This window comes from Triturus cristatus, chromosome 5_1, assembly GCF_964204655.1.
Source record: "Triturus cristatus chromosome 5_1, aTriCri1.1, whole genome shotgun sequence".
Taxonomy (NCBI): Eukaryota; Metazoa; Chordata; class Amphibia; order Caudata; family Salamandridae; genus Triturus; species Triturus cristatus.
The window spans coordinates 320,062,541-320,079,040 of record NC_140587.1 but is presented as its reverse complement, the minus strand read 5'-3'; the positions used below and the strand labels follow the sequence as shown (position 1 = coordinate 320,079,040).

General features: G+C 45.6%; 1 protein-coding gene across 1 annotated transcript in view; it reads left to right on the top strand.

Moving 5' to 3' along the window:
• MAL2 (mal, T cell differentiation protein 2) overlaps nt 1-4,264 on the top strand; it is a 151,042-nt gene extending 146,778 nt beyond the window's left edge. The window contains exon 5 of the mRNA XM_085605059.1: nt 2,819-4,264. Within this exon, the coding sequence (XP_085461185.1) occupies nt 2,819-2,890 (72 nt within the window). The 3' untranslated portion in view covers nt 2,891-4,264. The remainder of the gene's footprint in view (nt 1-2,818) is intronic.
• Nucleotides 4,265-16,500: the final 12,236 nt, after the last annotated feature.

The following is a 16,500-nucleotide window of genomic DNA, read 5'->3' as shown; positions in this document are numbered from 1 at the left end:
GGATGGTAGATAGTTGAAGATTGATGCTTGCCTATGAAGGCTCTATATAATGGGACTCTTCATGGACATTTACAGGGATTAAAAGTAGAATGTTTGACAGGTGCTGCTGCATCCTTCAAGTTCCACAGCCAGCAAAAAAAACTGTCAGACTAATGCTCAAACAACAAAGAAGAATTGCTTGGTCATCTTTCAATTCCATTAATAGAGATCACAGAAAGCTCGTAGGTTTTCTCTCCCGACTGACATTTCTTTCAAGAAAATAGGCACTGAAAGATGCATTGTGGTGTCTTACGTTCTGACAGTTACCTTACAGACCAAATTATTTTTTGATATGTTGAATCTGGCATCATGCGAATGCAGGTCTAAGGGTTTATGGTGTCATACTGGACTCAAAACTAAAACGAGAAAAGGTTCTTGTATTTTAACATAAGGGACTAGTGACATTCACACAGACCTCAGGTTAACTAAGCCATGGACAATTTGGGTTGCATCTGATATTTATAAAGGAGCAGTTCGTGATGTATTTTTTTGTTATGCTGTACATTTAAGTTTACCTTACTGAACAAATGAACGAGGGAAAAGTCTTATGGTCCTAAACATTTATTTTATATAACAATGTATACAAGTGATTTTCAATGCAGACTATGTTTTTACAAATTAATTACCCCTTCGCTGCTAGGCCTTTTCCCCCTGTGCTAAGCCTTTTTTTAAATATTTGGAGTAGTTCGTGCTTAGGCCCCTGTAACGTTTTGATCCACGCCAAATTTGCGTCCTTTTTTTCCAACATCATGAGGATTCTAAAGGTACCCAGGGTGTGTGGATTACCCTGGAGGGGACCCAGAAATTAGCCAAAATACAGCTACATTTTTCTTTTGGAAAAATGGGAAAAAAGGGCTGCAGATGAAAGCGTACCTGCATATGGTATCAAAAAAGGGGTTGTGGTGCTGAAATCACCATCTTCCCAGCTTTCAGGAACAAGCAGACTTTTGTCAGAAAACCAAAATTGTTTACATAGTTTGGGCATTTTTCTGGGACATAGCCTATTTTTGCTATTTTTTGTGCTTTCCAACCTCCTTCCAGTTAATGGTAGAAATGGGTATGAAAGCAAGAATGGATCCTGGAAAGCTATACATTTTAGAACAGTAGAAAGACTGTGGCTGTTTTTTGTGGGGGCGGGGGCATTGGTATGCCCATTTTGGGCAACCCCCACCCATAAAAAAAGCCAGCGTAATCTAGCCTAGTGGGCTTTCTGATCAGGGGCCACTGCCCTTCCGGCGGGGGGGGGGGCAGAAAGACTGGAATTTCTCTGGGGAAGGGGGGTTTGTCATGCCCATTTTGGGCAGCCCCCTACCCCTACACGAATAAAAATTAAAAACAATCCCTCTAGGCAGATTGGGGGCTACAGCTCCCATCTGCCTCCGGGGGGGCAGAAAGACTGTTATTTTTGAGGGGAGGGCATTGACATGCCCGCTTTGGGCAGCCCCCCACCCTAATTCAAATTGCTCAAGGAAATATCTCTGGCACCTAGTGGGCTTTTTGCCCTGGGGGGGGGGGGGGTAGATTGTGGGCTTCTGCCCCCCGGGGGGGGCAGAAAGGCTGTAATTTTGGCGGGGGTGGGGGCATTAGCATGCCCATTTTGGCCAGCCCCAATCCCTAATTAAAATTACCCCCCAAAAAATCCCTGGTGTCTAGTGGGCTTTCTGCCCCCCGGGGGGGCAGATTGAGGGCTACTGCCCCCATATGTTCCCCAGGGGGGGGCAGAAAAGCTGTAATGGTGGCGGGGGGGCATTGGCATGCCCGTTTTGGGCAGCTCCCACCTTAATTACATATGGGAACAATAAATCCCTGGCGTCAAGTGGGCTTTCTGCCCTCGACTGGGGTCACAAAGCAAGGTGGAGCTGGAAGGAATGGGGTTAAAAGGGCTCTTATGTCGCCAGCAGGACTCTGTACATAGAGGTATAGCTTTCTTTCTTGCGTCAACACATTAACTGCCTTACTTACGTATACTAAACAAGCTTTTGCAATTCAATAGGTCTCGCATTTACGAGAGTTTAAGCTATTGGCATTGTAAATGACAATGCCTTTTATTTATGTTTTAAAAATGAAAACAAAAATAAAAGGCATTATTATTTCCAATGTCAATAGCTGAAACTCTTGTAAATGCGAGACCTATTGCATTGCAAATGCTTGTTTATATTGCTGTTAGATTACACATCCCTTCTGTTACATTTAGAGTCCTATACAATAACTTGTCTCTGGGTGACATGAGGAAGTTCGGACTTACTAACTCATTTAGAAATGATTGACTTGTTTTAGTTAGGCAATACAGTGCGTTACACAAAGACTATTACAAAAAATCGTGACTCCAAAATGGTTCATTTTATCACAGGGTCTGTTTATTTATTTTACTGCACTGCCAATAAAAACAGCAGATGTTCTAGTAGTGGAATGTGATGTATAAACTCCATGCATGGCACATGAGGCCATCAAGAAACCTGCCATTGCACAGCTTAGTTCTGTATTCTTGTATTTCCAAAATAATTGTCTTAAATGCATGTGGATTCTGCATTTTAAAGTCACACCTTTAACAAATGGCACAAAGGCAAGGTAGCTGCTCTGCTTTTGTAATGTCTCAGGAGGATTCAAACCTGGACCGTAATCAAATTAAGGCAGTTCAATAGAATAGAACATATTTGTAAGTAAGCATCTTTTTCTTGCTGGTCTGTAAGAATCTTGTGATACAAAATAATGCATTAACAACTCAATAAGCTTGACAACTCAAATACATCAATGACTTGGACGTTTCATTTTTTTCCAGATTTTTGCATTTGCGGTTACTTTATGTTATGGTTGCAGTATGGTCCTCGGATTTCGCAGATGGAAAGTATAGCACAAAAAACTATCCCTGAAGAAAAATCTGGAAACCGAATGATATTTTAGGATGAAGCACTACAATTTTTACCGCGAATGCTGATGATTGTCTATTGTTCTACAAAACAAAAAGTGTTGGGGGTCATTGCTGACTACGAGATAATGGAACATTAGTAACAAATGCAGTTCAAAAAGTTGTTTTCTCATTCAAAACGATGTTGTAGAATAAGTCATATTATTTTAACATACTGCAGTTTAAGGAACCCTTCCCATCTGGTGGGTGAATCTGTTAATTATACTACTAGCTTATGTATACATACTTTTCAGAGAGAATGTTTTGTTTGTTGCCCACAGCCTCTCTGTGTATATAGTCTTTTGTATTTAGGAACATCATAGCTCACTTAAAGTTTCATCATGGTTTATAGGTTTACACATGTTAGACAGTGTTTCTAACAAGCACTGTATTATCTAAAATTTCTATTCAAAATCACACAGGTGTGAACCTTCATAATTCCTGCTACTACAGTCTCTTATAGCCTGCACAAGTACTGAGTATTGTTGTGGTTCTATAAAATGGTAAACAGTCTATAAGTAGACTTAAACATGGAATTGTTTGCCTTACTACTAGTAATTGTATGTGAGTAATTGAGACCTAAAAATAAAACTGAATGTACACTTCAGTGCAAATGTGCCAATCATATAAAAATTGTAAGGACATTTTTAAATGCAAAACATTTTTAATTGTTTGTCCGAGACACGGATATTGGGTCAGTTAAAAATTAGAATTCAAATATTGTCATGGCTAGAATTTTTCTGTCTATCAATGGCATATGTTTATATTGTTTTTTCTTTTCCATTTTTCTTTTTGCTTGTATGTCGGTGTGCCAGTTTGATAATACCAAACTAGATAGCATATTTTTCATCATATTTTTATGGTTGGTTCGTCACAGTTTTTTTAAATCCTATTTAAATGGTGTTTATATTTTAAACCTGAACAAATATTTTGGTTACATATAGTCTGTGGCAGGTTCTGATGCCTCTGAAAAATTTGGCCTGATATAAAAATATATTTGTATCCGTCATTAGCTGTTGTCTACAGTCTATTTGTTTAGCCATCAACCTACTGTAATATGCGACAAGTCTGCTTTATTTTGTGATGTACTGAAAAAGAAGTTGATCGTTTATATTTTCCAGTATTTGATTACAAAGATTTATGTTGTGTAGGAATGGGATATTCTATCTCATTTGGATTCTACAGTGCTGTGCAGTGTATTATTTTTTACAGTATGTACTGTGACGTGCTAAATATAGTTTTCATATACATCACATGAACAATTATAATGTTGGTTACATGGCAACTATTTCAAAGAAATATAAAACCTTTGCCAGTTTACTTAATGTTTCCCTTTGTCTCCTAATTGTATTTATGCTGTTGGTGAGTGCATCTAATCAAATGTGCCCTATCCTTTCCATTTGGAGTTGCTAAAGATATTGGAGGTTAATAGAGCAGGTTCATTATTTTCTTCTCATCCTAATACATTTCAATAGATCCTTGCGACTAGGTTGAAGGTGTTCTGAATCAATGAAAGTTTAGTAAAATGGTAAAAAGAAAGGGACCAGCTGTATTTGGGTTCTGTACATGTTTTTGGACCAGAACTGGGTCAAGAACTGATTCCCAGAAACAAGAGCGTATTGAAGCCCCTGCTATACCAGCTTCAGCGTGGGCACCGCTAAACAGATTACATTATTTTAATTTGATCTGGGACTTGAAGATCGTAAGACAGAAGAGGGACCTTATAAATAATGCTGAAATAAAGAAGACTGCTTTGTACAGCTTTGGGTAAGGGGATCAAGTGATGGCAAGGAACCAAACAATGTTATGAGAGTACAAGAAATTCTAACAATTGCAAAGACAAAAATAAAGAAATAAAGGCACAAAGAAAATTTACTATTGAGAACAGTTGTAATGGACCTTACCAGAAAGCTTCCACATTGAATTCTTTACTCATGTAGGGTCAAATGGGTAAAATTCGGGGATAGTTTATTTTTCTGGCTACTCCTGTGCCCTGAAATTGAAGTGTAATTTTAATTTTCTGTTGGCCTCTCAATAGAAAACTGAGAATTAAGACCTGGGATTGCCGCCTCCTGGTTAGAAACTGTCACTTTCGCATTGAGCGTAGAAGGGGTAAGGGCTCGGGCAGCCCAGTTGCCTTTAGTCCAACCCCATTCTACACCCAAATTTAGATCACCTACACCTATCCTGTAGTCTTAGCTCAAGTGCTTGTATCCAATTCAATATGTTGCGGCCCACAGAGGTGTTCTCAAGCAACGCCTAGAAGATTCAACTATTTCTTAGTCTGTGTGCTTTGCATTTCTTATGTAAGCCTACAATCATACTTTATACCTAGTCTAAGCTTTCTTGACAGGCAATATAGCAGCCTGGTTTAATGATTTGGGTTTACAAAACTGTATCTTATGACTACAACTATTTTGATGGAGTTTTAATGCATTTATAAGCGGCAGGGATTAATTAACGTATTAAATTAGAGTAGGGTAATAGGAATTTCACTAGTTATCTATCTCAGTACAATGAAAGTGAAATTAGAGACCAACTGTACAGAGTCTAAAAGAGCTGCATTATTTTAAGGAGGGCTTTGATTGGCAATCTGAGACCATGCGTCTCTCATTTCCTATCAGCCCAATGAATTGGCTTCTCTCCTAGACTTTGGATTGTAACTTGACCAATGGATGGTGGCAAGTTAGAGTAGTTAAGTTTTGTCCCCAGTACTTATAGTTGACAGCACTAAGAGGTTAGCATAAAAAAAGCAATCAAGGTCTATGCTAATACAAGCTCGAACAATTAAAAAAACCATTGTCTGAAAAAGAACATTACAGACAGTGGCTAGGAAATGTTTTCTTCTATTATGCTGACTCAGGCAGTTCCTGTACATTTTGCCCAAAGTTCCACTGACTGGAGACGGCAGTCATGTCAGTTGGTGGAGTCATTCTGGCAGGGCAGTCTCCATAAAACTCATTACACACCAATTTTCACAGCATTGCTAATACTTTGCAGGCTTCTTCACTCACATCTGACTATAAAAGTAAATCTCTGTTTTCGAGATTTGAGTTGCAAAACATGAATGTTATAATTGATTCAGGGGCAATAGGGAATTTTCATAATCAGCAGTTTGGGACCAACATCGGCTGTAACAATATGAAAAAAAGTTATCCGTGAACCTCTTAGGACTGTTGGGGTGCTGCCCATTCTTGTTGATCAATTACATTTTAAACTCTGAGATGCCCCGCAATCTTGATTGATGTTAGGGCTCATGTGCTTATCTGAACACAACCTAAGAATTAATTTGGAAGAAAGAACCACGATTTTGGATTCCAACTATTCTCATCAGAATTGTTACATTCATAAGTCCCAAATACCTGTGGAACTGTGAAGCAATAGCAATCCAGGCTCATTTCATCACCACAGTAAATTCAGTGGCTTTGGCTGGAGTTTATATCTACTTTAAAGTTATCTTTTAGGAAATTAGAGCTGAAAGTTGCCACATAGTTAGACCACTAATCTAGGGTTATATCACCATGTAGTTTGATATACGTACTAACAAAAGCACAAAATAAGTTCTTGAGTACATTGAGCAGAACATATGGAATGCATTCATATGGCACTCACAATCAGTGTCTTTTTTGGGAGCGGAACCCTGTATCCCAAAATTTGCAGTGTGCCCAAATAATTGTGACACCTCAGTCCTAATATCACCATTTACCTCAGGAGGTTTTACTTCCGATCTGATCTCATGTTAAAAATACCCACCATCATATGTTTAGCTGAATAACCTAATAAGTCATAAAGACCACTCGATAACTGAGTTCTAGATCGAGGGAGATGTTAGAGTTTTTTATTATAGAAAATCAAATCAAGGCACACAGAATAAATGCCAAGAAGGATCAGAATTGTGGAGTTAGACAGAATAGTCAAAGAGCCACATTGTCCTAAGTCTCAGATGAGCAGCAAAATCGAGAAAAGTCATACAGCATAGGAAAGTCTGAAAGGAGAATCTGGCTCGTTCCTACAACCAAGGGTTTCTTATAGACGCTCCTTGTTTAGAAAATTAGCTAAAGGAATAGAATCAGCATGCCATGACAAACATTTGACAAATCGGAGGTTTCAACGTCACATAAGTAATTCTAGCACTAACCCATTTCTAAGTAAGCTTCGAGCAGCTTCAGCAACACTTCATTATAGAAACCTCAGTTAAAATGCAACATTTCTAAAACAATGGGCTATATACCAGTACAAGAGTACTAACCCTGCAGCCGAATTACGCAGAAACGTGCTTGGATAGTTGCAACATTCGGAACATCAGAAAGTTGATTCACCATACGTGCACATTTTTGGCAAAACACTGGATGATATTCTGTCTTCTGGGGAGGTTGGGGTGAAGAAGGGAGGGAGATATATATATATATATATATATATATATATATATATATATATATATATATATATATATATATATATATATATATATATATAATATATATATATAATATATATAATATATAATATATATAATATATTCTAGACTATGCCACTAGTCTCTGTAACTCACCGGTTGCTTTCAGCACTTCATCATCAAGGTATACTGGAGTTCATAGAAAGATTTGTTGTGGTATACATTGACATATTTGTCTACTCTCAATGACAAAACAAACACCTAACTCATGTAGTCCTAACAAAAACTGGAGAGTACAGGCTCTTTGCAAAAATACTTTCATGTTACTCAAGTGGAGTTTCTAAAGTTTGTTTTAGAACCAGAGGGAGTTCTGAACCTTCTGATAAAAGCAGTTCTTGAAGGGGCAACCCCAAATATAGGAAAGGAGATGCACATATTTTTTAGGGGTTAGCAAACTTATACAGGAGGTGTATTCCGGCTTTTTCGGACATCGGAATATTTTTATAAAATGATGGTGGGGTCTGCCCCATGCTGACATCAAGCCCCACCAACATACTCACATTAATAATATCCACATTTGTAAAGCGCGAACAATCACCCGTAAGGGTCTCTAGACGCTGGGGGCCGTCGGGAAGATTAAGCAAGCTATTGCCCAGAGTCACATGGTGCTGGGCTAATCTGGCGCCGGGGATCGAACTGTGATCCCCAGATTCTGGAGTCAGTCGCCCTGGCTGCGGCGCCACACCTCTTCCTTAACTAAGACTCAATCTTTCAGCTCCCCTGGGAACTAAAGCATCCCCATCTGTATGGCAAAAGAGAGGAAAGTTTGAATCTTTTGGGCATTGTTTTTACATCTTGGCCAGCAGAGATAGGTTAAATTCCAATATCGCCCCATTTTTGCATTCAAGACTGCGTAATCTGAGAAAACCTACCAAACCCAGGTATTTCTGAAAACTAGATACCAGGGGGAACCCAACATGGTGTTCCTCATGTGGAACTCTTGAAGTTTTTTTTATCCACAATGTCCTGTAAACCTCAAACTTTGCCTAAAATGAAACTTCTGGAATGCACACATACAAAGCAGTAAAAACATTTCATTGATAAAATGCATGAAAACAGATCAGATGCATATTACAGAATGAAAATATATACTCAAAGGTATTCTAAAAACAGCTGCCATATAAAAGGCAGAGGCCAGCAGCATGATTAATCAAGCATGGAAATTCTTAGTTTTATTGCAGCCTTAAAAAAACAGCACATCTTGAAAATAGTATATGAATATGTCATAGAAGTTGAAGATACAATAGGGATGGTCGTGCTTGTCTAAAATGTAGAGATAGCAATAAAGATTTGATGAACATTTGCCTCCAGCCTGTAAAAATGCCTGTAAAAATGCCGGCCACACTCTGTGAACTGGAGAGTATCCTGAAGAGACTGTTAATTGCAGTAACGGGGACCCTGGGGGCTCCAGCCTCTCGGTGAGGCCTGAAGATGATGTATCATATTAACTCTAAATCTGGCCTGTAAGAATCTGTCCCTCCCCAGACTGCAAGTATGGTTCCATGTAGAGTACAGTCTTTAGTAACATGTGACCCCTGACTGAAGGTTTCGAAAACTCAGATTGTTCTCTCTAGAGTGCCTTCTGTTAAAAAAATGTATAACTCATTTTACCTCTGCAATGCTCGTGGTATCTGGGCTAAGAATAAATGCCATCTCTCCAGGCTGCTAAAAAGCCCTCAATGTAGGCGCTGCTTGGAATCCTGGTGTTATGAACCATAGATAAACAGTCCTTCAAAATCCTCTTGTTCAGCTGAGATTCCCTGCTTGTCCATATCTTGATCCAGAATGTTAATGGTGTGCAAGCAATCATGTCAGAAATATACTGAAGTCCTAATTCCTCATGCACAGAGAATGCCGGTTTGCTGTAGGGGACCTGCAACACCAGCCTTAAAAAAAATATATATATATTGATGGGCTGAATGCTGTACACCACACTTACTGCCGCATAAGTACCTTGAATGCACACTTAGCCTTATATACTTTAATTAAGGCACTTGGTGGATGAGACCCCAATCGCTGTGCAGATCAATGGACAGTGACCAATGCCTTAAGGAGCTCCATTTTCTTTGATCCAACCAGGGGTTTCCAGTTACTATGGCGATGAAACAATATCCCGAGCTACGAAAATACAGGAACTTTGGTTAATGTATGCGATCCTACCTTAAATGTTTTTGAACGTGTATTTCTTGAGCCCAAGCCAATCACATAGGATTTAGTACAATTAACCACTAGTTCCAAAGTGGCCATCAACTCCACAAACTTGTCCAATAAAAGTTTTAGACCCACTACAATCCTTGCCATCAGTATCGCATGATCTGTGTATAATAAGCCAGGTAGTGATCTTGATACCATCCATGGACAACCAGCTCCTGCAGCCAAGAGGGCTTGCTGCAGGCTATTGACATATAGTGTAAACAGGAAAGGGGCAAGGATACAACACTGGCGCACCCAGTACAAGCCCCTCTCTGGAAATATCAGACTGAAGCTGTTGTGTGGGCATGTAGGTCACTCAACAAGGGGACAATCCCCAGGGCAAGTAACAAATAACAGGGTTTTTCACAGTTGGCTCTATCAAACGCAGATGTTCAGTCCATGAAGGTGAGGGGTGGATAGATTCCGTCTAGCAACAGTATACTTGTTAATGATGAAATATAGGTTAAGGCATTGGTCCATAGATCTAACCTACCTGATACCATATTAGACATCAGACATGATGATATGCTCAACTGCCCAGCTCTTTGGTCTATCAAGCACCACCCTACCCATGACTATTACCACTGAATCAGTCCAGGAAATAGGATGATAGCATTGAGAATTGTCCATCCCCCCTCTTAAAGATGGGAGCAATTATTGCAGAAGCCCATGATGGAGTCAGACACTATTTCACTGCGCCACTATAAACCATTGACAAAAGAGGGGCCCAAACTTCAATAGCGTCTAGAAAACAATCCGGGGGACCCCATCCGGCCCTGGTGCTTCATCACATGATAGTGCCTGAATACCCTTGGTCACTTCCTCTAGTGTGAAAACAATATCTGGTTGTCCAGAAAAGGATGCACCCAGGGGGGGGCGCTAGAGGGCGCCGGACTGCAATGGCCACACATCCGTGAGGCTCCCGCCCGCCGGGCGAGATTCGTAATTCATCAGCCCATCCTGCACATCGGAAACCAGAATTTGAGCAGCGCCGAGTGTTGGGCTGGGGCTGCGACGCACCTGTGGCGAGTCCTGGGCCATTCTGCCGGGTGTACCCGGAGCAACAGCCGCCGCAACTTTCAGTGGGAGCGACTGCGGAGCCAGTGACGCGAGGCGGCCGGCGGAGGTGTGTACGCGAGACCGCGGCTCACACGTGGGCGGAAGGCCGCGGGACGCTGCAACTACGGTAAAGGACGAAAAGTGACCGCGGTGCGAGTCGGCTGCCCTCCTGAGGTGCCGGTAAGGTGAAGGGGTGCTGGGGAGTCGCTGGGGTGGAGCCATCTGTGACCCCGGCATACCAGAACTGGTCGCATTGGAGCGGGGGGGGTGCTGCATCTTTGGCCCGCTTATTGCCCTGAAACTTCGTGGAGGCTGGGATCCTAACTGCCGGGGGCCCCCCCCCTCCTACTCTCCCCCCTCCGCCCCCGATCCCCAGCGGTGAGCCGCTTGCTGCCTGGGCGAAACCGCGCCGGACCCGGAGTGAACCCAACTGAGGGTGTGGTGCTTTCAACACTGGCTGGGCCCCCCTAGGACTCGGGGGGGGGGGGGGGACCCACGGAGACTGGCGCTGCTGGCCCGCTTCCTTGCCGCACCAAGAGGCTGATATGCTCGGCGGACTGTAACCCTGACCCAGGCTGCTCCCATCTGCTGCACCAGATTGTGCTGTCTCCCTTGAATCTTTGGGGCCTCTGCGGAGTGGGACTAGTGGACCTACGGCGGGACACAGGGCCCCCGCCTCGAGACGGAGCTCCACAGTTGATGCCGTGGACAGGGGGACCCCTACCCCTCTTGCCAATTCATAACACATACATCCGCCGTCGCCGAACGGCACCAGGTGTGACCGTTGCGGCCTATCGATCTCCACGGCGTGGTCGTAGCGACTCCGGAGGGGGTCTCCCATACCGGCGCACCTACAGGGCACGTCAGACTTGCTAGCCTCTCACAATGGGGAAGTCAGATACTAAGCAGTCCCGGCTCCCCTTTGACACCCCAAAGAAAAAATCCCGTGCCCCGCCGCCGGGAGACGGCGACTCTGATGGTAGGGATACTGATGAAGTGGACTGGAAGGCGCTTCTCCTTAACATGCAAACAAGCCTGACCTCCATAGACTCCAAGATTGACGGCATGTCACGCCGCCTCGACTCAGTGGTGCATAGACTTGATCAACAAGAGGAGCGGGTCAAGGAGTCTGAACAGCGGATCTCAGGCCTGGAGGATGGGGCAACGGCCACTGAAGCCAAAGTATCGCAGATGGAGAGACTGCTTAAGGTGATCGCTGATAAGAATGAGGACTTAGAAGCGAGATCACGCCGCAATAATGTACGCCTTCTTGGGTTGGCGGAGTCCACCGCGGTGGGCAAAATGGAGCTCTTCATTAAAAAATTACTTGCTGACTTGTTTGGCACCGCTGCCTTCTCGACACAACTGGTGGTGGAGCGGGCGCATCGCACCTTGGGCCCTCGCCCGGTGCCGGGAGCCCCTCCACGGCCTGTACTTATCAGATTCCTGAACTATAGAGACCGCGATACTCTGCTCCGCCTCGCCCGGGAGAAGCAACCTGTCCGGTTCGAGAATACCACCCTCTCCTTCTTTCCAGATTTCACGCAATCGGTGCAGGAGGCTCGCCGTAAATTTGGCCCGGTTAAAAAACGACTTATGCAAAGCGAAATCCAATACTCCATGTTGTACCCGGCCCGGCTCAGGGTCTTTCATCAAGGCAAGCCCCACATTTTTCAGGACCCTTCTCAGGTGGAACTCTTCCTGAAGGACTGCAGGCGGGCCCGCGGTGCTGCTGAGTCCCAGTCGGGGGAGGCAGGCTCCCGCTCGCCCACTTCTGCTCTTGACTGATCGCATCTTCACAGCTCCTGCAATGGATCCTCGCGATGCTGACATTATGCTCTGCTCTCGCCTGGGGCTGAGGCCCGGGCGCTCGCTATGTTGGTTGCTTTTGGCTCTAGCCTGGACTTGGTAGGCTACAACCAGTTGAGCCTTAATTATCCCCTGGTTTCCTGGATGTGCACTACATCTGTATCTTGCCTTGGCACCTACCTCCCCCTCCCGTGTTTTCCGCAGGCTATTGTCGCTAGCGGACAGCGGGTGCAATATCGGGGGAGTTGGAGGCAGGTCCGGAGCCCTCGTGTCCCCCAATTGGGAATTCCCCAGAAGGATATGATTCGAAGTTGTGGGATTAAGTGGGGTGGGGGTGATGCCCGACGGGTTGGGGTTGTCGGAGTGGGAGGGCAGGGAGGATTTCAAGGGGTTGTTCTTGTTAAGTTTACAGTACATACTGATATGGTTCCATGGCATAGCGTTGATGCAACATCTGACATTTCAACGGCACAGTGGCACCAAAGAGGGAACGGCACAGAGAGTCTCATGACTTGTTCTTCACCCATCGGCAGATATGAGTCACGTGGTGAACCTTGACATCACTGGGGAGGGACTACTCTCCGTTATCACCTGGAATGTAAGAGGGTTGGGTGACCCTAGAAAGAGGAGACAAATTTTGGGAGCTCTTGACAGGTTGGGGGCCCAGGTCGCATTCTTGCAGGAGACACATATGGATCCCCGCCGTGGGAGTTCCTTTGCCTCCCGTTGGGCGGCGCACTCTGCCTTCGCTTCCTATTCGTCCTATGCAAGGGGCACTGCAATCCTGATAAAAAGAAATGTCCCGTTTGTTCCCGTGGGTGACGCTGTAGACCGGGAGGGAAGGTATTGCATGGCTTGGGGCAGGATGGGAGTGGAAACTGTCACATTTGCCTGCTCATATGGTCCTAACTGTGACGACCCGAGCAGCTTCATTGCTCTCTGGAACAAGATCAGGGAAGTGGGCTCAACACATCTTATCTGGGGGGGAGATTTTAATGCTGTGCTTAATCCTGCTTTAGATAGATCCAACCCCTCTGCCCAACACTACACCACCACACACAAGTACCTACGAGACATTTGCGATGCTCAGGACATCGTGGATACCTGGCGCCACTTACACCCGACTCAGACGGAGGGCACACACTGGAATACCGCCCATGCCACATGGGCCAGACTGGATTACGTTTTAGTTTCCAGAGGATTGGCACCCTCACTGGTCACAGTCCAACACGTAGCACGCACTTTTTCGGACCACTCCCCGGTATTGGTTAAGCTCCGCTTACCGGACATAATGGGTAGGCCACCCGCCTGGAGACTCCAACCCAACATTTTACTAGATGAACTGTTCCGCTCCGAACTCGGTCAGGAGCTTGCCGACTTTCTTACTCACAACAAGGGTTCAGTGGAGCGAGTTGCTACTCTCTGGGAAGCGCTGAAGGTCACAGTGCGAGGCATCTGCATCTCAAAGAGCTCGGGAGTACTGAGAACTCTGCGTGCCTCATTGCGCACATTGGAAACTACACTACACACGCTCGAAACCCGACCGGACTTTGCCACCGACTCGGATACACAAGCACAATACAGAAAGGCCCTTTCGGACTACACCTCCACCGCCGAAAGGGAGGTCAAATTCCGGGGTAAATATTTTAGGGCGAGGGCTTACGGTGAGGGCGAGCGGCCCGGGAAATTTCTAGCGGGAATGGTTAGGCCCCCAAGAGGCTCAAATTTCGTTTTGGAACTGGAGGGAGGTGACGGGATGCCCCTGCGAGACTCGGACTCGCTTCTAGCTGCCTTCACTGCCCATTATTCTGCCCTTTACTCAATCACCAGGGTGGGTGCACTAGATATGGACGACTACTTGAGGGAGCTGACGCTGGGCTGGCTCTCAGATCGTCACCGGGAGTTCTTAGCTGAACCCATTGGTCTGGACGAAATCAGGGACGCTATCAGGCAGATGACACCCGGGAAAGCCCCTGGCCTGGACGGCCTGCCTATGGACTTCTACAAGGCATACGAGGATTTACTTGCACCGGTGCTTCGGGAGGTTTATATGGAAGCTCATGAATCCGGAACACTTCCCCCCTCCATGCAGGAAGCCCTAATCACCTCGCTTCTAAAACCCGGGAAACCGCCTCAATACTGTGACTCCTACAGGCCACTCTCACTAATCAATTGTGATGCAAAAATCTTGGCCAAAGTACTGGCCAATCGCTTGCAGCTAATATTGGGGGGCCTGGTACTGGCAGACCAAGCAGGATTTGTCCCCGGCAGAGCCACCTCCCACAACCTCCGGACCCTCTTCTCTATAGTGGACAATGTGGACCCTAACTTGCCTCTGGCGGCTGTCCTACTGGACGCCACCAAGGCATTCGACTCCCTAGAGTGGGACTATCTCCAATGTATCCTGCGGAACATGGGGATGCCGATAGGATTTACGCAATGGATCGGTATCCTTTACCGCAGACCAGTGGCTCGGGTGGGGGTGAATGGTCGGATTTCTGAGGCCTTTGCTGTATCCAGGGGAACTCGTCAGGGGTGCCCCCTTTCCCCATTATTGTTCGCCATAGCGATGGAACCGCTAGCTGCTCGTCTTCGACAACATCACCGGGAAAGGGCTCTGCGATGTCTTCAGAGGGAAGTGCTCATATCATTGTATGCGGACGACATCACGCTATACATCCGCGACCCTGCTGCTAATCTTAACCCTATCTTGAGGGAATTCATTCGGTTTGCTGGCCTGTCAGGTATACACATTAATTGGGGAAAATCCACTATCTTCCCGCTCACCGCGGCCGCCCACCCTTTTCAGCTAGATTACCCTCTGAGATGGTGTGAGGACGAAGTCCGCTACCTGGGCATTCTACTCTCCCGTGATAGGACGGAACTGATGCGGATGAATTATGGTCGTACGTTTGACCGTATCCAAACTTGCGTGACCAGATGGATCACGCTGCCCCTTCCTTTTGCAGGGCGGGCGTCTCTCATAAAAATGGTGATCCTTCCCAAGCTACTTTACCTCTTCTTAAATATCCCATATTACCCGGGCAGGTCCTTCTTCCGCCTACTGCGATCCGAGCTCATCCGATTGGTGTGGGGGGGGAAGAGGCCGCGCCTGAGCTGGGACGTCTTGACTCGCCCATTCGCCCAGGGGGGCTTCGATTTACCGGAGCTCGAACTTTATTACTACAGCGCTCAGGCCCATTATGTTCACCATTGGATTCGCCCCACTCCCTTTATGCCACACATAGCGGTGGAACACTGGCTAGTGGATCCTATCCCACTGGAGGGTGCCATCTTTAGTGCGCCGGAGACTAGGGCTGCACACCACACCACACCACAGTCTCCAGCTCGGCTCTAGCGTGGCGTAAGATAGCAAAAGAAGCCAGAATGACACTTCTGTATTCTCCTCTGCTGCCTCTGGCATATCATCCCCGGCTCCCCATTCTGCAGGAGCAAATATTTAAGAAATTTATGGCCAAACTCAACATCAAGACGTGGGGAGACCTGTACCATAACTGGTTATTTCGGTCTCAATCGCACATGCTGGCGGACCTCACACCCACTCCCATGGATACATTTCTTTACACCCGTCTGCGGGGAGGGGTGCGATCGCTGACCGAGGGATTCCCGGAAGAACCACCCACTCTAGACCCTCTACATCAGCTGCTTAAAGCTTCCACTCCGGCACACGCGGTCTCCAATCTATATCACTCTATACGTGCGGTGTCCGACCCGGGAACCTGCAGGGCCCGCACCAGGTGGGAGGCTGACTTAGGGATACCCATAGAGGACGAACTCTGGAGTTATTGTTGTCTCCAGACCGCACAGATCTCCTCCAGTAGTCGATTCAGGGTTATCCACTACAAGTTCCTGCATCGTCTTTATTGTACTCCAGTTCACATGTGTAGGGTGGGCCTCCGAGGGGATGATCTCTGTTGGCGATGCCGCGCACCAGCGGCAGATTTTTTGCACATGGCTTGGGGCTGCCGGGAAATAGCCGACTACTGGCAACAAATATATTCCGGGATTTCGGAAATGA